At 46.4% G+C, this 22,739-nt stretch overlaps 1 protein-coding gene and 1 long non-coding RNA gene across 3 annotated transcripts in view; one reads left to right on the forward strand and one right to left on the reverse strand.

Annotated features, from left to right (window-relative positions):
- arhgap46a (Rho GTPase activating protein 46a) overlaps positions 1 to 22,739 on the forward strand; it is a 41,620-nt gene continuing 18,881 nt past the window's right edge. For both annotated transcript variants that reach the window (XM_015960030.3, XM_015960031.3), the window contains exons 1-2: positions 1 to 158; positions 17,843 to 18,337. In XM_015960030.3, coding sequence (XP_015815516.3) covers positions 145 to 158; positions 17,843 to 18,337 — 509 coding nt within the window. In that variant the 5' untranslated portion in view covers positions 1 to 144. The remainder of the gene's footprint in view (positions 159 to 17,842; positions 18,338 to 22,739) is intronic.
- On the reverse strand, positions 14,948 to 16,093 carry LOC139068837 (uncharacterized). The gene is made up of 2 exons (XR_011520090.1): positions 15,918 to 16,093; positions 14,948 to 15,188 (listed from the first exon to the last, which is right to left on the reverse strand). It is a non-coding gene; the product is annotated as an uncharacterized lncRNA (long non-coding RNA).

Below are 22,739 nucleotides of genomic sequence, written 5' to 3' on the forward strand. Positions count from 1 at the left end.
GCGGGGAGGCGGAGCCTCTCCATCGGATTCACTTATCCTGGACTCCCCCGCTCGGGCGGCTCTGTCCGCTTAGAAAACTACAACCTCCGAAACAAGTCGCAGCTTTTCTTCTTCCTCTAACGTGTCGTTTACAATGTGAAGAGGATGGCCGAGGGCAGGTGAGTGGAGAGGCTTTACTTCCACACAGAAACGCTGAAGTTAGCTAGCTGCTTGGGGCAGCGGCGGGGAAGCAGCTCGCGCCGCTCGGGATGCTAAACGATCAGTTACCGGTCACCAAGCAGCTAAAAACTCTGGAAACTCTAGGAAAGTGACAGGAAAAGTTAAATATGATCAGTGGTATAAAAGCAGCGATAGTATATAAGTGTATTTGGTCGGTGTTATTAGCTGTTTTTATAACTCCTGTTGCTCCAGTCAGCCAGAGGACCTCCTGCTCCTCCGGCACTTGGATCCCGTCCAGGAGCTCGTTGGACTGTTTTTCCTCTCTGCTGTGGTTTAGGACGTTCAGATGGTTATTTTATGATTATTGATAGCTCTCAAGCCGTAGCTCCTGGTTTCATCTGCACATGTGGATGCCTTCACCATCTGCTTCAGAGCAGATGTGCTTTAAAACTTCATCATGCTGCTTCAGCCCTCACTAGCCAACAGCTGCCAACATGGTGGAGATGATCAACGCCGCTAAAGCTTACCAGCAAATATCAGATGGTTTGCTTCAACTCCGCTTTTGAAGGATCAATATCAATATTTCACTTTAGATCAATATTTGGCTTCCAGCAGCGACGAATGTTAAAGTTAAATAACAGTTGGTGCATGTTTAAATCTGATTATTATTGTAACGAATTAAACTGATGAGTACCTGTAGTCTGATCCCTGCATACCTTGTGGGCAGTACACACACATACCAGCTGACCACACATACCTCACATAGACATCTTCTCTCTGTCCGATGCTCTTTACTCAGCCCAAAGCTGTTGGTACTGCGACCCACCCATGCTTCCTGGGTGCAGTTGTGCCTGATCATCCTGTCAGCTCGACCAATCCTGGTGGGACGGGCAGGATAATCACACCATCCCAGGATAATCGGTGAAGCTGGCATCTGAAAGGCGTTGACCTGGAGTTTTTATTTTCCGTATGTTTTTTTACCGGCCTGCCAACTTTTCTCTGTCCAAATGGAAAATGGAGGGAAAACCATTTTGTGCCACTGCCTGACAAAATGTCTTTTGTTCACGTGAACAACTGGAGCCACAAAAGGACGTTGTCTCTGTGTTTACTCAGCTAACCCAAGGCAATTGTCAAGCAGAAAAAGGACATTTGACTCCTCTGTGCCCTCTCAGCAAAACAAACCAAATGGCCTGTATTTGTATTACACCTTCTTAGGGTTCCACAACCCCCCAGGCACTTCACAACACAGCCATTCACACGATGAGCTACAATGTAGCTACAGCTGCCCTGGGGCACACTGACAGAGGCAAGCCTGCCGTACACAGGCGCCACCGGTCCCTCTGACCACCACCAGCAGGCAAGGCAGGTGAAGTGTCTTGCCCAAGGACACAACAGCATTTTCTGGTGGGAGCTGGGGTCAAACCTGCAACCTTCCAATTACTAGACAGCCCGCTCTTCCTCCTGAGCTACTGCTGCCCAGAAATCAGAATTGTGTCTTTTGATGAGGACTTCTGTCCCGTCGGTTGGGATAATACACAACATTTTAAAATCTAAGAGGAAATAACTTTTTCAGTCTTCTGTAATTCTGAAGTTGGTTTAGTGAATGTCGAATCTGTTAGTTCTCATCTTTGGGATCCTAAAGGCAACACACTTCTGTTTTGGCTCTGGTTCTGTGTGGTGTGCCACAGCAACTCTAATCAGGTTAAGGTGATTTGGTTGGACATATTTATCCGCACCTATACACTCGTATGATGTGTCACACCTTCATCCTCTGGGAATTAGGGCTGGCTTACCTCACATGAGTTCCTAATGCTGGAAGTGCTGATCACCACTCTGGAGCATTAAATGGGATAGTAACTGGTGCTGCATCTGTTTTGGCTGAGTGGGACAAACAGATCAACAGCTGAAGAGCTCCATGTCATCATGTCAGAGAATCTAAATTTAAGGAAGAGACCTCAGGCTGAGGGAGCTCTGCCACAACCTTAAAGTCGGTCTCTATTAGGAAAATATTAATCTCCCCCTCATGTTTATCCCCTGCGATGGCCTCTTAAATCCAATCCTCCCCTCAGGCCCACGCAGACCAAGCCTTAACGTCTTCAGCAGACCGCTCTGCGTTTCTCATCCTGACAGGTTTGCATCTTCACTTCCTCTAGAAGACAGTCAGCCCGAACGTTCTTTTCCTGTGTGGCTCCTCGTCCGGCCACTGACCCCCAGCCTAACCCTGTAACTCGACTCTGGCCTCATTTGTCATGCCGGGGCAGGCGGGTGGGATGGGGGGTCCAAAAAAATCATGTTACAATCTGCTGCTGGTAGAGAACAAACCAGTCAGTCTGCACTCAGCTAGCACCAGTGTGTTTACTGCTGTTTGGTTTATTGCAGTTTCAGAATCCTAGGGTTGTCATGGTAACTGGTGTAGCGGTAAACCCCGGTAAAAAAGTTGACAATAACAATAACCGTCTTGTTTTAAAAAAACTTTATTATCTCGGTGGATTATCGTGGCTGCGGTGTAGGCGCGGTAACCCTTACCAGCCACCGTATCATCTGCTGAAGTTGCCGGCGGCACATGCGCACTTTGTTGTTTACAACCAAAACTTTCTTGAAGCTAAAGCTGAAATGATCGCCAAAGGAGGAGACGGCAGCGCTCAGGACATTTATTATCCCTCAAAGAAGACAAAGTCGGAAGTACGGGCATCTTTTAGATATTTGAAGAATGCCGAGGGACAGTTGATAGAAGACGGCTATCCTGTTTGCAACACGTGCAGAAAAAGAGTCTGTGAAAGGCAGCAACGCTTCAAATCTCATGACACATCTGCGTGACCATCACCCACAACTCCACAGTCAACGCAAGGCAAGCTAACGTTAGTGTTTTAGCTAAAATGCGTGATCCGAGGATTTGGGTTGAGGGAGAATGCAACGAGTGGCTATATGAAGCAGCCGCAGCGCCGCTACCTGCATATAAACCGTGTCGCAGACACCCCCATGTTGAAATGACGCTATGCATTACGGGGCTCCCAGGGGCCGATAAGAGTTGGTCTCTCTCCGAGAATAATTATGAATTTAACAATGATTACTGCCTGATGACATTTTCCCAGATCTGCAAAGCTCACTGGAAGGACACAAACCGAGGACAATATTTTCCTGATATAGTTTATTACTCAAGTAAGGGTAAAAAAGTATCTGATTAGAAGACTACTTGAGTACTGAGCATCATCTGAACTAATATTTTTAAATTGATGACCTCAAACAGACAAAAAATAAGAAGTTATGGGCAAATATTGGTATTTTAAAGACTAAAGGGGGAATATGTAAACAAATAAACAACATAATTACAAAATAGCACATTTTAGACTAAATTTAGACACAAACTGAGGACAATATTTTCCTGACATACAGGGTTTATTTAGTTTCCTGAAAATTTAACATGTTTAAAAAAATACCGCGATAATACCGAAAACCGTGATAATTTTGGTCACAATAACCGTGAGGTTAAATTTTCACACCGTGACAACCCTATTCTGCACATGTTTAACCTTAAATTTTATTGGACTGTAGACGTTTTAGGGTTATTAAGCATATTAAATCATTTGTTTTTCTTGCTTGGACAAGTGACCATGTTGTTCATACCCAGACAGCTGGTGGACCACTCCATATGTGATGCTCCCACATTCAGCCTCTTGTCCACAGTCTGTCCCAGCTCGTCTCCATATTTTCTTTAGCTGGATTTGAGACAACCCGAGAGTTCTGTTGGCTCTGTTAAAGCACGCTTGGTGGTCCCAGTCTCATGGCTGTTCCTGGAGGCTGTAAGTGGGAGAAGGTGAGGCGACGGAACTAGAGGGTACTCTCCATCCTGACACCAGACTGTTGCTGATCTGCCTTTAGTCTGTGTGACGATCAGCAACAAGTATCTAAAGTAGGTGAGAACACAAACGTGTCCTCCTGGAGCTGGTGAGGAGGTAGGCACTTTTATTTTACATCTCGTGAAGAATCGCTTCGTTTCAGTGGGGGCTGAACACTTTGGCAGCTTTAGGAAAGAATTCACTCCGGCCATGTAAAATCGGATGTTGGAAAGCTGCATGGGAAAAGCTGGCCTGGCTGAAGGTAGTTCATTGACCCAGTGGGTTGGGTCTAGTGCGATGCCAGTAGAGAGCTCTGGGTTTAGGCAGCTGTTGAAGGAGGTCACCCTGGCCCCCCCACCTCCTGCGTGGCTCTGATTGGCTGGGCTTCCCTGCGTGATGGCAACAGAGAGAGATCCTCTTGAATGGGGTCTGCTTGTTGATCTGACAATAGTCTGCATTGTTCTGTAGAACCATGGGTCCATTTCACAGGCTTTGTAATGCATATGGTCACGAGTCATCACAGCACATTCTTCGTCATCAGTTAGGTTCTCGTCTGTGGTGTTGCTAGAGACCCTTTAGAACCCGTCTTTATCTCATTAAAAGCTCTGAGGTCTGGTCAGTAATAGTCTAATGGTAGCATGGTCTGAGTCATCTGCTGCTTAGACTGTAACGTTATTCTGCTTTACTCAGTCGGTGTTCTTCAGAACATTTAAAACTTTAACGAGTCAAATCTACGTTTTTCAGTTTTTACGTAGAATTAAACCACATGTTCTGTCTAGTTTATACTGAGCAGCGGATAGAACCAGTCCGTCTAGTTGTGGTTTACAGGGTGCGTCATTGTGGAGACTCAAGGACGTGGCTCCGTCTCAGGTGAAACCAGACTATTTACTACGCTTCATTGGAAGTATATTTACTTCTCACCACTAAGTGATCATGGCTCCCCTGATAAGATGGCCGCTGCAGGGCCTTCTGCTTTCTGTCTAATAGATGCAACACTTCCATGTGTGTTTATTCTTCTGGTAATTGGACATTCTCACTGCAGAGAACTGTCTGTCTGCTTTAGTTCAGTCGACGTCCTACTTTTTAAAACTAAATCCGGTCACGGGGGTAACGGCTGAGGATCTTACCCATCTCCCACACCAACCCTGAGGTCTTATAAAGCGCTTTACCTCGCTTCCCCTCCCTGGTACGGTGCCATCATGGTGCTTTGGTCAGCTCACACGAGGCAGCTCAATCACGCCTCACGTGTTCTAGTGTGAAAGACAACCCCCAAAGTGAGGAATGGGCATCAACAACTGGTGAGGTTTAGGAGAGGAAGCTCCAGGAGGAAGTAGGATGAGACGATCCCTGGACCCTCTGAGGCTGCTCTATTTATCAGCTACACATTTGTTTCATTCATATTTCATGTTCCTTTAACCCGTGTGGTCGTTGTAGACGTCCTCTGGCAGAGCAGAGGGGAGTTTATTCAAACTTGGCAGATCTGTGTCACTCATTAGTTAAAGACAGACCCAGGTAATTAAATAGCATCCCAAAGCCTGGCATTAGCTTTGACGTGGGCTGGTGAATACCTGCTAGAGGTCCATCACACCCCAACGGAGGGCAGGCCTTTGTTTCTTCTAAAATGACTCAGTACTGGGCAAAAGTTGGGGCCGGTCCTTAGAAACCAGACTTTGAGTTCCCTCATGGACTGGGTCTTCCTCAGAGGAAAGGGGCTTTGCTGGTGAAGCCACAGAGCGTTGACCTTTAACCCATTCAGACCAAAAGGCTCCTCAAGCTGCTCCTCACTGGGCTCGCCTTAGAAACACACAGCTGGGAGAAAAAGTTCTTCTAGAGCCACTATGAAATGGTGCACACCACACTTAAGAAAAGGATTTGGTCACACGGAGTACATGATGTAATATTAGACACCCTGCATTGGTAGTGCACGTGTTCTTGTGGCAGCCCAGTCCTACAATGTCTTAATTAGGACTCCATTTGTTCAGTTTGGTGGCCAACGCCCGTCAAAGCAGTCTTGCATCTCTTGTGCTCTCCGAGTCTGATGAGGATTGGTTCTAGATGGGTTCCAGACACCTCTAACGGTTCGTCAGGCGTCCTTCAATGTTCAAGTTCCAATGAAATGCCTGAGAACCCTCACAGAAGTTTGAGACGGGCGTTTGTGATTTTCATTCACGGCTCAATGATTTACAGGCTGAAACTCAAAAGTTAAAATAATAGAAATCTTAGCAAAGAATCTCAATTTAGGCTCTTTGTTTCCAGCTGTTCTTCACAACGACACCGTTTAATTCAATGGATCTACGAAACACATAAACAGCACAGCCCCTCTGGTGTAATTTAGCTTTGGAGCTATGACTGAAACAAACATCTGTTGGTTGAAGGCTGGACTGCTAATGATTGATGGGTGGTCGGTGCTTCTCTGTTTAACTTTAGACACGAGTTTCAGGTTCTGGTGATGAAAGTAGTTTGTTTTAGGCCAGTTTTGTTTCCATTTCTCCTAAACGTGTCTAGTTTTCTCACTCTTCCTTCTATGGTCAAAGGTGAGTTTCACACACCATGACCAGATCTGACCGGGAACAGGCCAAAGCGCCCAGGAGTGTGGTTGTTGGGAGGCCACGCTGCCGTGTTCTGACACTATAGAAATGGCAGCGGCTGTTACACAAAAGGCTTAGAGAATGTGTGAACGGCAGGTGCAGGACATGGTCCTGTCATGTGAAGAATGTGAACTCTCCCCTCTCTCTGGGATCGCTCTGGCTGGAAACTTGGAAGGAACGGTTTTGTGTAGGGGCTGATTAACGGCTGAAGGGAGGACCGGTCCCGTTTCTGTTCTACAGGGTTACGCTATGAAGCAGGTTTACTCTTACATTTGGTCACAGCTACTGGAACCACTGCCAAACTCCCAGTAGTCTGCTCTTGTTTTACAATATTTAGATAAGCCGGTTGCCTAGCAGCCACCACGACTTCAAGCATGGTTTATCCATAACCAAACAGAAGTTTGTTTTTGGCAGATCATTCCTTGTATTTGATTGAACTACAGGCCTCTGCTTGCTCTACGGGGAAAGTAAGCAGCAGTTTCTCAGTGTTGCAACATTTTAATGGTTTTTATCCCCGTGGCAGAAGGATTTTAAAACCCCTGCCTCTCCTCACAGCAAAAGAACCCTACTTTTAGAGCAGTATCCAAGCATAAAGGGTGCTTTATGCCTGTAAATAGGAAGCGGCTCTTCTGTAAATACACCAGCCAGGGTGGACGGCAGCGCTTGTTGCTGCGCTCGCTGATCAGAGCGCTTAAGTTTCCCAGATGAATGCCGAGCGCTGTGTGAGCTGTCCGCCTGCCTCGCTCCATCAGGGACCGTCACAAGCAGGAACTCAGAAGTCTGCTGCTGGGAAGGTTTTAGGTTACTTCAGCAGGAGCGGGCTAACTGCTTTTGTCCATTATCTCGCTCAGAAACAGTTTTGGGAGGCAGAGCCTGGTCAGAGTCCCATTATCCCCGTCCATGGAGGTGTCGTATCTGTACATCAGAGATGCCACAGAGGCACTGAAGCAGAGCGCTGCTGTTCAGCCGTTACAGGCTGGGTGCTGCTGCTGTCGTAAGTCTAAACTTTGTCCTCCCCAGTGAAATCTCCCCTCTCTCTGTATGGTTTATCCCTCTGCTGAAGTCTACAACCACACTGGTATGTTATTTTGTTTGAAACCCAGAGCTGGACAATGACACAAGGCTGCTTGTTGCCCTATTTCCAGAGCGTGCATTGTCCAGTCCTCCATGTTTACTGTTGCTGGGAAAAGCTCCATTTACACTTTGGCGTTGGCTCTGAACAATGGGGCAGATTCCATGACTGTGCTGTTGTTTCCCTCTCAGCTGCAGTTATATTTGGCTCTGGCTGTAACTCTGGTGTGATAGATGAAGCATTCTCCTACAGAGAGCCTCTGTGACAGGGAGGAACATGGTGGTCAGGACGGCGTTGGTGAGCCTCATGGTCCCAGCTGTGGCTTGTGTTGTTTTATAATTTGACCAGCTTTATTTTTAGTCGCTGTTGAAAAAGACACATGCAACTGAAGTATCTCATTGACCCAAATGGGAGACAGAGACCCTCTGTACCATGAGCTGAGTGTGAAGGGACATGTGATTTCTCACGTTAGTGTGTTTGAAGCCTGCAGGCCCTTTCTGACATAGATCTGTCTGTCGCCAGGCTGATAGTAGCCCAGATGTGAACTAAAGTTCAGACTAGCTGGAAGTTAACTCACACACTTTGGTAGGAAAGTATCATTATCAAAGGTAAATGCCTCAGATTCCTAGAAGGATGCTTAACACCACCACCAGATTCTTTATCTAGTCATTTATGTTAGAAATGGTGGCGTTTTGGTCAAATCTGAAAGTAACATCATGCTCAGTCATGCAAGGTCTTGAGCATCCTGCTAACCCAGCATCTCACACGCCTGCTGCAACACTTAGTCAAACATTAACATGCTTTTTTTAGTGGGAGTCACCCACCACGCTAGTCAGGCTCATGGTGTCATTGAACAGTTGTGCTAATGCTCTCGCCTTTATTCGGTGTCTGATTAGTGTCTCAGTTCCGTCCCCAGCTCCTCCCAAAGTTGTCTCGCACTTTCTGACTCAGAGAAAGTAAACTCAGAGGGATCACAGATGTCACGGTGAGTCTGTTACTATTTTGAGAGGAGATTTATTGTGCTCGTTTTCATAAACGTGTACAGTCCAGCAGCATGAGACCATGTGACTCATACAGGGATAAAAGAAGCCAAAGGTTACTTTCCTCTGCAGGAAATCACTGCAAACCTTTGGAGACACGTTGGAATTAGTCCCAAAAGGTCACATCCCAGTTAGATACTGGCTTCAGCTCCACCTCTCAGCTACTACGGCACCAGGGTTCAGCTCAGTCAGTACATCAGAAAATCAAACTACTGGCTGAAGTTGTTTTTTAAATGCATGTAAACGTGTTCGTCTGGCGGAAGGCGAACTGGTTCTAATCCAGCTGAAGCACCCGGGAAATGCAGGGTGGCACCAACTTCCTTTTCTCAGCCGAGTTGTGACTGGTTTGACACTCACCTTCCAGAAGAGACGAGATCGCAGAAGTGGACTTCTGATGATATTGCCACCTTGTAACACCATCTAACAGTACAGTAGATACGCTGTGCTGCTGCGATGTGGTTGTCCATCCCTTTGGCCATATCGCCTCCTACTGCAGCAAACTGGAACATACTTCATTTTCTAACGCACATCTAAACTAGGATAAAGGCTCCCAGTTTATTGCTGTAGATCGACTCAGGTGTGCATAAACGCACAGACTCTAAAACTAACCATTTAAAGCCATCTATGACCATGTTTACATGCAGCCAATATCCGGGTTATGATCGGGTTAAGGTCGGTATTCGGGTTTCTGAGTTGATCAGAATAAATGGAGTTACCCCTAACTTGCATAACCCGATTTAAATGCGGACGTTGGAGTAGCGTCAGGACGTATGGACTACGTTAAGACGCAATATGCGGTTACCTTCTTGTATATTTCGCTGTCTCTGTACGTTCGGCCGTCAACAAAAGACATAATGTTCATACTTTTCACCAGACCGATGAAGACGGAGGTTTCCTCGTCACTCCAAAAGTGTGGTGCTGTGCCGCGACTCGCCATGTTGCTCCCAACTTGTTGTTTACTTCCGGAGTTCTGGCGCATACAAGACGTCTCGCTACTCAAAAGACCAAGATTCCTTGTGAACAGAGAATGCGCAGAACACACGCTTTGATGGGGATATCCCGATATGCGTTTACACGACCAAACATTCGGGTTAGAAAAGGGTTACCCCAGGTGTAGTAACCGGGTTTTTAAAAACCCGGTTATGAGCATATCCTGGTTTTTGGCGGTGTTTACATGGCCCTGCGGAACCGGGTTCTTGTGAATATTCGGGTTTTAAAAGGGTTACTGGCTGCATGTAAACACACTCATTGTATATGCTAATAGTGATTAGCCCCACCACCCTTCACCTTTATGCATTCATGAGGGGTTGTGGGAAAGTAAAGAAGAACCCAGTTTTATTGACCCCTAGTTCTCGCGCAGCTGTAGTGTTAGGCTGACACAGACCTGCACCATGGCCTCATGCTCACAGGTGAATCAGGTACTGTGTGCTCCAGTCATGAGACCCCCCCCCCCCCCCCCCCCAAGTTTATTTTAGATCAATATTCAATGTCTCCGATGGAGTTGAACCTCACAGACTTGGTGCAGACTGCATTCCAGACCATTTATGAACATTTGCAGCATGAGGCGGATTGTTTGGATCATACTTCATGTCTGTGTCTGAAGTAGGAGGAGGTGGAGGGGTCATTCACATGCTCTGATTTACACACGGTACTGGAAGGATTATTTAATGGAGATTATTTTATTCTTCAGTTGGTTGAAGTTTTATAGTCCACTAACTTCATTATGGTTGAAAAGAAAAAAACGAAAGCCTAATGACGTTAGCTCTGGAGAACACGCGTGACTTTGTATGAGGTAAACCCATTCAGGTGTGTGTTTAGTTTCTTCTCTATAATGATTTAAGAAGCTGAATGCCAGCTTGTCTTCTTCTGCTTATCTGGTGATGTCAGCAGAACCCTGCAGGTCAGCTCGCAGCCCCAGCTGTTTATTTACCCAAAACGAGCAGTCCTTTCTGAGCTGCTACACCCCATAGGGCTCAGGTTGTCTGCTGCAGCCTCTGGAGATGACCCCTAAACCCTGACTTCCTGTTGGACGGTTCAGGTCGCCGCCCAGCACGTTGACTTCTGGAGGTGTAGAGAAAATACACAGAAAAGAAGAAGCCACGACTTCTTATTTCAAATTTATGCTCTGATAAGTTTAGATATTTTCTCAGATGGAATTTAATTTAATGTAGATTTAATAGAAAGCCGTGATGATGGCAACTGAAGCAGCACATGGGTTTGGCTGCGGGAACGCCTCTAGAAATGGGCAGTAATGAGAGGATGAAGGGGTGGGTGGGTGTGTGTGTGTGTGTGTGTGTGTGTGCGTGCGTGCGTGAGACCCAGTGTTGGGAACGTTACTTTAAAAAAGTAATTAGTTATAGTTACTGATTACTTTGTCAACAAAGTAACATAATTTCTTATTAAGTTACAAGATTATAAAAGTAACTAATTACCAACAAAAATAACTATTTCGTTACTTTTTTCATTAAAGAATGCAAGAAAAATAAGTTCCTTTCTTAATTAAACTTAATTTACTATAAATCACTACAATACTGAGATATAAATGACTAATGACTGGAACATAATAAAATGTATGTCCAATTTTTTTCTATAAAACTGAATAATTGAAATAAATGGGCAGCAGTAACTACAAACAGGAAACATTACACTAATCTAGACTATTAAAATGTCACTGTGTGATATTAACCAAGACCCCAATCAGCTAAAATGTACAACTGCAAATAGAAACACCTGTAAGGGCATGCATTTTCATTTTTATGCTGACGACTGTCAGATCTACCTCCCCCTTCAGCGGGGGGTCGATGGGTCATTATCAAAGCTTGTAGATGCCTTAGAGGATGTGCGCTCCTGGATGGCTACAAACTTTTTACATCTGAATGACGCTAAGACTGAAGTAATTGTACTTAGCCCTGGCGTGTCTACACGCCCATGCGATGCTGTGAATCTGGGCCCTTTAGCATCCGACATGAAGACCACCATCCGAAATGTGGGAGTGCAACTGGACTCAGCCCTTAAATCCGACGCGCAAATCAACCAGGTTGTGCGATCGTGTTTTTTTAACTTACGCCGACTAGCCAGAATGAAGCTCCTGCTGTCCAGAGTACATTTAGAGACTGTCACACACGCTTTTGTTCTTTCAAGGCTCGACTACTGCAATGCACTGTATGCCGGCCTTAGTCAGGGTGCGGTAGCACGCTTGCAGTTAGTACAAAACTCAGCCACTAGGTTCGTGACAGGAACTAGGCGCAGGGAGCATATCAACCCCTGTGTTGGCATCCCTTCATTGGCTGCCTGTGTAATACAGGGCAGAATTCAAGGTCTTGGTACTGGCATACAAGGCCTTACAAGGAACTGCTCCAGCATATCTTGGCAACCTTTTGCATAGGCATGCCCCCTCGCGGGCCCTTCGCTCAGCCGGCAGGGAGCTGTTGATCGTTCCACGCAATAAGTGCAGGTCACGGGGGACCGTGCGTTCTCTGTGTTGGCACCTGCACTTTGGAACCAGTTGCCTTTGGTGGTGCGTCAGTCACCCTCATTGGGGTTTTTTAAGACTCGCCTTAAGACCCATTTTTTTGTCGAGGCATTCCAGGATTAGCTAATTTTACCCAGTTCCGATGCCCCGGCCTCTTAATCTTTTTCAGGATTTTATTTTTGGCTTCTACTGTCCTCTTTTAATCGATTTTATGTTGGTTTTATGATTGTTATATTTTATTCTGACAGTTTTATGTTTTTATTGTGTTGTGTTCAGCACCTTGGGCATCTGCATTGGTCGCAGAAGGGGCTTTATAAATAAATGAAATGAAATGAAATAAAGGTTCCTGAGCCTTTAAATGGTCTCTCAGTCTACTTACATTACTGAAATAATGTAATTTTGCCCAGTGTATAAATGTTTCCAGCTCCACATAATTGTGTGTTTTTAGCAGCATTACTGTTGCTGGTAAGGTAATCTAGTAATGATTGAAGAAATAAATAAATAAAATCCTTTAAAATGACGCTAGAAGAATCACAAATCTGATGGAGGACTTACATTTACTCACTTGGGTCAGACCCAAACACAGAGCAGCTGAAGCTGGGTGGTAAAGACGTCCATGACGTGTGAGACTGATGCATCAGTGTTACAGCGGGACTAAAGACATGATCAGAAACAGGTTACAGCTGGATGATCTAGGAAGGTAGAAGATGGTGAGGTCTGAGCGGTGAACAGGTGAGCGGACCTTCAGGACGTCTCCCTGTCACGCCAAGAAGGGCACGGCTGCAGCAGCAAATCTGAGGGTCTGCAGCCGTAGATATTCATCTCGTCTTCCTCGTTCTTCACGGGCCGTGATGCGCTTAGAGGAAAATATCCACCTCTTTAGCTCTCAATCAGCTGATGATGGCTTCAACACACCGCGCTGCTTAATTAGTAATGCACACATTTTCTTATCAGTAACAGAAACGGCGTTATGATTAAAGAAGAAGATAATTAGTTAGATTACTCGTTACTGAAAAACTATTTTTTTTAGTAACACCATTATTTTAAACGGCGTTATTCCCATCACTGGTGAGACCTCAGGGGGATGTGATTGCTGCTAAGTGGTCAGGGACACAAAGTAAATCTGTACTTTGACACTTTGGCATTTGTTGAAACAGCAAATAGCCAAAATTGCTGAAAACGTTGTAGAAAACTTCTTGTTAAAATGTTGTCCTGGTGTCCATATTGTCTCTGTTTTAATTTATCTTGGTTCTACAACGATTTGCCAGAATGTCAGCCTCTCCTAGTCAGGTGAATCAGTCACCTGTCTGAACAAACAAAGCCAAATTAAGAGTTCATGATGACTGTTGACACTCCGGTCCTAATGCTACGTTCAGATGTTTTCTGCTACCAGCAGGCTTCGGCCTTTACCCAATAGGACCACATATAAAATGGCCAGGGCAGAAAGTCAAACTCATGCAGTTATTAAAAGCTGCATTTATACAGTCAGTCACTGAGTTAAACATGCAGGCTGAATGTGAAAACGGTCTTCTACGCCTATTTCCTGCTTTAGTGCCAACAGGAAATGGATAGAAAACAGTTGGGTGAGAGAAGCCTGACAGATCCATGTCATGCTGAAAACTAACATTTATGGACTCGCCCATCATGGCTCGCGATGGGAAAGGCTGCTGTTTTAGTGTGAGGGGAGATTATCTCTTGGTAAGTGGAAGCTAACCTTTAGCATTAGCAACTCCACCACACGGCAGAACTCCTTCAGACTTGTGTTATTTGTGGACATCCATGTTGTAAAACAAACTGAGTCAGTGGTAGTGTCATGTTGCTGTTAGCCAATCAGAGGCGAGATGTCTGAATATCAGGAAATAAGACTACAAATCCTGCCGTCTTTTGCTCACCTTCGGCTAACTTCCACTACTTGAAACAAAGCTCCAGATGTGCAGACCGCTGCAGGTGCAACACGGCTGAGGGTCTGAGTTACAAGTGGGAGAACTGTTCTGAACCTTTTGAGACATTTTACCTGCTTTAGGTCAGGATTGCACTTCTCCTGTGTGCACAGCTCCAGCTTGTTTAGGGCATGTAGTTTTTTCACCCCAGGTAGAATGAAACAAACACCAGAACATGTTGAGTCCTCAAAAGGCGAGGGCTGTTTGCCTGGTGTGAGGGAGGGGGACAGATGGCTTCACAGCAGGGAGCTCAGGTCCAACTGGGAGAGCAGTGTGTGGAAGACCAGTACTCCCACTGTTTACCTGACTCTTATCTGGAGGTGTGGAGAGCCCGGGGCCGCTGCTGAGAGAGCCCGACACTTGATGCCTGATGAACAGGTTACAGTCGTATCACCCAAGGCTTTTCAGTTCAAACTGAGAACAGCTGTTGTTCCCAGTGAGTCACAGCCTATGGGGTGGCAGTGTAAATCTGGCAGAGCTGACTGACTGGCACCATGCTCGTGTGTCTATTTTCAAGCCTGGGGTGCACACGGGCTTGATCTGGCAGGAACACAAGGAACATATGAGTGCTTGGTGGATATTGTATCCACGCTCAGCTGTTTTGTCCCCTCAGATCATCCCAGGTAGTCTGGAGCAAAATATCACAGCGCAAAGAGCGTGACCAGGAGGAGAAAGGCTGGGAAATAGGGCTGCAACTAACGATTATTTTCATAATCGATTAATCTGTCGATTATTTTTTTCGATTAATCGATTAATCGGTTTGTTATTGTTTAGCTATTTAACCTATACAAGTGATGGATGCATTTCAGTTAAGAACAAAAAAACATAAGAGAATTGTGCAGTTGACTGCAATCTATTTTATTGCACATGAACACAGTCAGCAGTATAAAATGAGCTAAACAGTGCAAAATATCAGTCCAGAATAATTTTTAGCATTAGCTGGAAGCCTGCTCCTTCCACCATGGATAGTGGCCTCATGTCTTTTACCAGCATGTTTAGAATAGAGTTTGTAAGTGGTATGAATTGCTGGGGGGTGAGTGTCTTCTTCCCCATGTAGTTGTCCATCGTTGCTTGTTTTTTTCTGCATAAGAAACACAAATAGACTGAAATAAGTACACATATAAAATAAAGCAGCACACACACTACAACACTAAATCAATATTATATTATTTGAATTAATTAACAATATACAGTGATCATTTATTTTGAGGGTTACGTTCTACAAAATAGCCCGCAACAGGAGATATTCAGAAAAAAAGTAAAACATTTTTACTATTAAAAAGCTCTAAGTAAGAAGCTCATGAGGTTTTTACTTTGAGTCGGGAGTGTTTAAATTAGCCAGAGAAATGTGAAAAATGTTTATTTTGTGTAATACTGTTTAAGAAACATGATAAAAATGTGTTGTGAGGCGTTTTACAGCGTTAGATAGTAAAACAGCCTTTTAATAGTAAAAAAATGACTTTTTCTGAATTTCTCCTGTATTTAAAAATTGAAAGTGTACAACTATGCCGCGTTATATTCACCTGGACACAGCTTGTCTGTATATTTTTCTCCGCGGAGTTGTCCTTTTTTGAATGAGGAACATAGTTATGGGTTTGTGCCGTTTTTCTCTTAACGAGAACATTCTTATAAACAGACGTGCTAAATTTGGCAAGCGCATGATACACAACACGGAGGAGATTCACGATTGCATCTAGTCAATCAGAAGTAGAACACCGCAGACTGACGCGGCAAAAAAACATGTTTAACATCCACTATAACGAACTCAGCTAAAACACTAAGTCCAGCTTGTTTATTTTCTGTTACTTACCGGGCTGGCTCTTCCAAATGACGGCTCACTTGACCGCGGTGCTCTTCCTCTGCTGCATCAGCCCCCACATGCTTTCGTCTCAAATGTGCTCCCATACTCGTGAGGTTTTTGTCCGGGGTTTCTCTTCAGTTTTGTCGCTTCTATTTTTCTTCCGTATTTCCTCTTGTTCCGCCATCTCTCACAGAAAGATGAGCGTCAGTAACGTGATACGTCATGAAAACCGAGGGCACCCATTGGCTCATTTCTTCTTCTACGGCTCCACTGGTAGATCAGTGGCTCATTACTGCCACACACTGGCGGCAAATTTAACAGCTTGTAACCGATGTCAGATTGTGGTAAAAAATAGACTTTATGCGGTAAAATATGATTATTAAACAACTAATCGATGACTAAAAAAGTTGTTAACTATTTTAATAATCGATTATAATCGATTAAATCGATTAGTTGTTTCAGCTCTACTGGGAAACCATCCAAAACTTTCCCCACTGGCACTCTCTGCCAAAGCGACTAAGCTGGAGTAGGTGGGACACTAACGGAGAGGACCTCCAAGAAGTAATGGAGAGGAAAGAGAAAGGAGCCTTGAGATCAGTCAGATATTTAAAGTTCGTCCTCTGGCTGTGACCGACACACATCTCTTGTTTGCTGAGCCTCGCTGAGCCTCCTGGCGGTTTGAAGCAACTTTTATCCCCATGTGAATTTTCTGGCATATTTAAGGCTTCCACTGCAGAAGTAGACCAAAGCTAAGCCCACAGCAAGTTCCATGGCCTGGATATAGAGCTCCAGCAGCCTATTGTGAAAACACTTTGATAGAAATGGACCGAGTTACTGTTTCCTTCAGAGGCTTCAAAAGTGACCCGCCATGTCTGACCTGTAGAAAAAAAGTCATACCTGACCAAACTCTAAGCATCTTTCTCTTTGTTGGATTCATTCAAACGTATTTAGAAGAATTCTCTTCTCAGAGTCTCTAGAAATCTACAAAAACATCCTTTAGCTCATCAGACAGGAGAATTTGTATCGCAGTAAATGGCCTCGATTGTTCCTTTTACCTCTGTTTTATTATGTTTGAGTTTCTAACATTACTTTAGTCAACTTGGTCAGAGAACCTGAAAGTAGTCCAGCATCCCTATTAACACACACACGCACTTATTTTCCTCCACTCAGATGAAAGGAGGCGAGCTGTTGCAGCTGTCCTCATGGAGAATAAAATCCAGATCATTAGCATCAAACTATGAAATGATTGTTTCTGCCTGTAGGTGGTTTCCCTTTTGGATTCATGAGCAGCTTCTGTTTGTTAGCCCTTTAAGTGGTAGTTATTATTACTGAGACGCATGACGTTCCACTTGGACCTGCAGCTGCTTTTTAAACACATTTTCAGGTCAGTCCTTGCTCTCAGCCGTGACATCAGCATGTGCACTAGTGACCTTCCTACGTGATAAAAACAAGCGCTGGAGATGCTCAGAGAAAGCTTTTAGGCGTGAAACATTCGAACAGTAAACAGATCCAGCAGGACCTGCGCTGTGTTCTCCACGTTTTGTGCTGAGCTGGCCGTCCTAACCCTCTGATGGTAGTTAAGCTCTCTGAGCGTATGGCTCCCCTCATGTCCCACTGGGTGTGTCCACCTGTCTACCCACTATCACTCCTGCAGCTCCACTGCTCAGAGGTGACATCACTGGTAAAACACACACTCTCACACACAGATGGGTGCATGTAGGGAACACAAACATTACCACGGTCTCCATATGGACCGGTGTGCCTCTCTGAGCCACTCGGCCTGTCCGAGGGTGTGTGTTGTTTACTGCTGCCTGGCTGATGAGCGCTGAGGCGTGACCGTTGCTGCTGATGGAGACGTGTTTCCTGTTGCTCCATAATCTGTTTGTGTTTTTCGTTGGAGGTAACTCTGTACCTTCTGCCTTGTTTCTCCTCAGCGCTGATTGGGTGGAGATCCTGGAGCCGCGCTCCCGTGAGCGCATGTATGTAAACTTGACCACAGGTGAATGTGGCTGGGATCCTCCTCTGGGTGTTCCTGTCCGCCAGGCCGACGGCAACCAGTGGTGGGAGCTGTTTGACCCCCACAGCGGCCGCTTCTACTACTACAACTCAACCGGGCGCCGCACGGTCTGGCACAGACCCCAGGGAGCCGACATAGTGCCCCTCTCTCAGCTCCAGGCCATGAAACGATGCAGTGAGGCCTGGCAGGGTGGGGTGGGCGCAGAGAAGCACCGTACTGGGACCACTGGGAGCGTCGGTAGTGTGGGGAGCCAGGGGCGCCGTACCCCTCTGCAGGACCAGAACAGTGACAGCCCTCTGCCCAGAGCCCTGGAGTCCACAGATGACAACGTCAGCTCTGAGTTGGACCCAGCAGGAGACAGCAGGACGAAGGGAGACGGAGGCAGCACTGACGACTGCAAAGACCCACAGAGGTAAGTCTGCCTAATATTCATTATTGGCTCATGTTACCAGAAGAAACCGGATCCTCATCACAGCGTTCACCGTCGTGAGCTTAAATTCTTCAGCTGTGAGCGTTTGCTAGATTATGTTAATCTTCAACCATCTGGGCCAGACTCAAACTGCTTCTTGTTTTCTTTTTCACTTATCTGAGCATTCCTTATGTCCCGAGTTTCCATACGAGCCTGTGAACCGGTTCAGCAAATGGCTACCAAATGGGAGGAGAAAAGGTCGGTTCTCTTAGGGTTACTGGTGCAGAACCAGCCCTAACAGTAAGCCATTGAGAGACCCCATCATGTGCTTGGTGTTGTGGCCTAAACCACCTTTCCCTGTTTCCAAGTCAAGCAGCAGACATGGCACCTCTGTTTCCCCTGGCACACGGCCACAGAGGCCATCTCAGTCCCTCTGTGTGCTGACCGCCACCCAACGCTGCTCTCATTTTGTTTTTCCTAAAACAAATCCAGAACCCAGCTTGTAGAAAACTGTAACCCCTCTTACGTGCATGCACGAGAGGCATGTGAGAGTGTTGTTTGTGGTTAATAACAAGCAGAACCGCTACATTCCTGCTGCTTACGAGCTGCTTCTCTGGGGTTCTGCTGCCGCAAATGTGTTTTTCTTTTCTTGGACATCTGTAGCTCTCACACTGTCTAATCCTGTAGTTTGACCTAAAGCGGGACAGGGACGTAAACATTAATCTAGGACCTTTCTGGACTGTATCTGCTGTTTGTGGAGGGGTCACACAAGCTGCCCCATGACTCAACCTTTCCCAGAACCTTTTCTGTCTCCCCTCTGAACAATAACCAGCTGTGATGCAAAGGAGAGTCGAGGAGTGGCGTCTGATCCCCTGCTTAGCCATATGGTCCTTTAACTACTCGCCATCCTAAGATGGTCATTAGAAACCACCAAAACGCACAGCCAGGGTGGAATGTGTCAGTCAGCCTGGGGTGGATGAAACCACAGGCTTCACTTAGTGATTCAGCTCGTGAACAGGACGAGGAAAGAGAGAGGAGAAAGTTTAGACGACTCAAAGTCCAGAGACAAACGCGTTAGAGATAAACTGGTTGTTCTGTCTCTCCACGACGGTTAAAACTGTAAGGTGTGTGTGTGTGTGTGTGTGTGTGTGTGTGTGTGTGTGTGTGTGTGTGTGTGTGTGTGTGTGTGTGTGTGTGTGTGTGTGTGTGTGTGTGTGTGTGTGTGTGTGTGTGTGTGCGCGTGTGCGCGTGCGTGCGTTACGCGGGCGCGCGTGTGATCCCCCTTCATTGGTTTTAATAAAAGTTACAGTAATGATCAATCATGAGATCAAAGGTGTCCAAATGAGGGCCAGCATCTTTACGGCAATAGTCGTGATGACACACGAGCTCGATGATCGACTTTGTTGTTGTTTCATCTGACCTGTGGCCTCATGTCTTGGACACTCGGGTGAAGAGAGAGGCGGAGCTGTCAACTGACCACTACCTGGTGGTGAGTTGGCTCAGATGGTGGGGGAGGATGCCGGTCAGACCAGGTAGGCCAAAACGTATCGCGAGGGTCTGTTGGCAGGGTGTCCGCGGGTCCTTAAAAAGTCTTAAAAAGTCTTAAATTGGCGTTTCCAAATTTAAGGCCTTAAAAATCCTTAAAAATTACAAATAATCCTTAAATACAGTTTCCAAAGGTCTTAAATTACCAAAGGCCCACTAAACAAGATTATTTTATTTCTATAAAATTTTCATGAATTCCTAGTTGGTGTTCAGCGTTTTTTGTGTATGATATTGGCGTAAGCGGAACCGTACACATTCAGTTGGTTGTGAAAGGGGGCTATCTTTAGATGAGCATGTTAGCTGGTTAAGCTAGTGGGAGCTTGCGCCATGGGGAAGTGCAAGTTTAATGGTAACTGGATGGCTAATCCCACGTTCGTAACGTGGTTAGCACCGGTTCCAGGCAATAGCTGGAAATTATAGCTTAAATTAAGTTTTAAAAATAGCTTAAATTTGGTCAAAGTGGCCTTAAAAAAGGTCTTAAAAAGTCTTAAATTTGGCTCCCTTAAACCTGCAGATACCCTGTGTTGGGAACGTCTGGCAGAGTCTCCCGCCAGAAGGAGCTTCAATTCTCACCTCCGACAGAACTTCCAAAATGTTACGGGGGAGGCGGGGGACATTGAGTCTTAATGGACCCTGTTCTGTGCCTCCATTGTTGAGGCGGCCGACCGGAGCTGTGGTCGCCGGTGCCTGTCGTGGTGGCAACCCCCGAACCCACTGGGGGACACCGGTGCTGTCAAGCTGAAGAAAGCGTTCTATCAGGTCTTTTTGGCCTGTGGGACTCCAGAGGCAGCTGACGGGTACCGGCAGTCCAAGCGGAACGCGGCTCGGTGGTCGCCAAGGCAAAAACCCGGGTATGAGTTAGACAGCAAGACTTCCGTATGGCTTCAAGGAGATTCTGGTCCACCCTCCGGCGCCTCGGGGGGAAAGCTGTGCGCTACCAACACAATCTATAGTGGGGACGGTGTGCTGCTGACCTCTACTCAGGACTTTGTGGATCGGTGGGCAGAATACTTCGAAGACCTCCTCAATCCCACCGACACGTCTTCCAGTGAGGAAGCAGAGTCTGGGGACTGTGGGTTAGCCTCTCAGATCTCTGGTGCTGAGGTCACTGAGGTGGTTAAAAAGCTCCTCTGTGGCAAGGCTCCAGGGGTGGATGAGATCCGCCGGAGTTCCTTAAGGCTCTGGATGTTGTGGGGCAGTGTTGACTGACGCGGCTCTGCAATATCGCGTGGACATCAGGGGCAGTCCCGCTGGACTGGCAGACTGGGGTGGAGGTCCCCTTATTTAAAAAGGGGGACCGCAGGGTGTGTTCCAACTACAGGGGGATCACACTCCTGAGCCTTCCTGGTAAGGTCTATTCAGGGGTTCTGGAGAGGAGGGTCCGTCTGATTTTCTTCCTGGCTGTGGAACACTGGACCAGCTCTATACCCTTAGGGGGATCCTGGAGGGTGCGTGGGAATTTACCCAACCAGTCTACTTGTGTTTCGTGGATATGGAGAAGGCGTTTGACCGCGTCCCTCGGGGGGCCCTGTGGGGGGTACTCTGGGAGTACGGGGTACCAGGCCCTCTGATAAAGACCGTTAGGTCCCTGTATGACCGGTGTCAGAGCTTGGTCCGCATTTCCGGCAGTAAGTCTGACTCGTTCCCAGTGAGAGTTGAACTCTGCCAAGGTTGCCCTTTGTCACCGATTCTGTTCATGACCTTTATGGACAGGATTTCTAGGTGCATCCAAGGTGTGGAGGGCATCCGTTTTGGTGGCCTGAGGATCAGGTATCTGCTTTTTGCAGATGATGTGGTCCTGTTGGCTTCATCAGAACGTGATCTTCAGCTTTCGCTGGAGCGGTTCGCAGCCGAGTGTGAGGCAGCTGGGATGAGAATCAGCTCCTCTAAATCTGAGACCATGGTCTTGATTCAGAAAAGGGTAGAATTCTCTCGATTTACCGGTCGATCTGCGTTCCTACCCTCACCTATGGTCACGAGCTTTGGGTAGTGACCGAAAGAACGAGATCGCAGATACAAGCGGCCAAAATGAGTTTTCTCCGAAGAGTGGCTGGGCTCTCCCTTAGAGATAGGGTGAGAAGCTCTGTCATTCGGGAGGGGCTCGGAGTAGACCCGCTGCTCCTCCACATCGAGAGGAGCCAGTTGAGGTGGCTCGTGCATCTGGTCAGCATGCCTCCTGGACGCCTCCCTGGTGAGGTTTAACGTGCACGTCCAACTGGGAGGGGACCTAAAGGAGACCCAGGACACGGTGGAGGGACTATGTCTCTCACCTGGCCAGGGAACGCCTTGGGATTCCCCCGGAGGAGCTGGCCCAAGTGGCTGGGGAGAGGGAAGTCTGGGCCTCTCGACTTAGGCTACTGCCCCCACGACCCGACTCCGGATAAGTGGATGAAAATGGATAGATGGATGGATGGATAGATGGATGGATGGATAGATGGGTGGATGGATGGATGGATGGATGGATGGATGGATGGATGGACACATGATCCACAGAAACCAGGCTTTTTATTTAAAATATGCAAACTTGATTTCATGATGAGGTTTGTATTGGTTCTTCTCTAAAGGAGACCAAAATAGACATGTTGGTAAAAAACATCAAATGTTAAAGTGTTGATCTACATCAACAGTCTGCTGGAGAGTCACAGTTCCTCATTCTAGAAACGTGTGTGGGGTTGTTGAGCTCATTCTAGTTGTACATCAATAACTAGTTTAACTTTAATTTCAACCCAATTCAACATGGCCGCCACAGCAGACTGAAGGTAAAAACACAGAAATTTCTCCCACTGAAAATATGGAGTTTTGAAATGTGATGTTTCAGGAGACATGACCAAACAGCTGTACCTCCATTATTAAGCAACAT

Source organism: Nothobranchius furzeri, chromosome 3, assembly GCF_043380555.1.
Source record: "Nothobranchius furzeri strain GRZ-AD chromosome 3, NfurGRZ-RIMD1, whole genome shotgun sequence".
In the NCBI taxonomy this organism is placed as follows: Eukaryota; Metazoa; Chordata; class Actinopteri; order Cyprinodontiformes; family Nothobranchiidae; genus Nothobranchius; species Nothobranchius furzeri.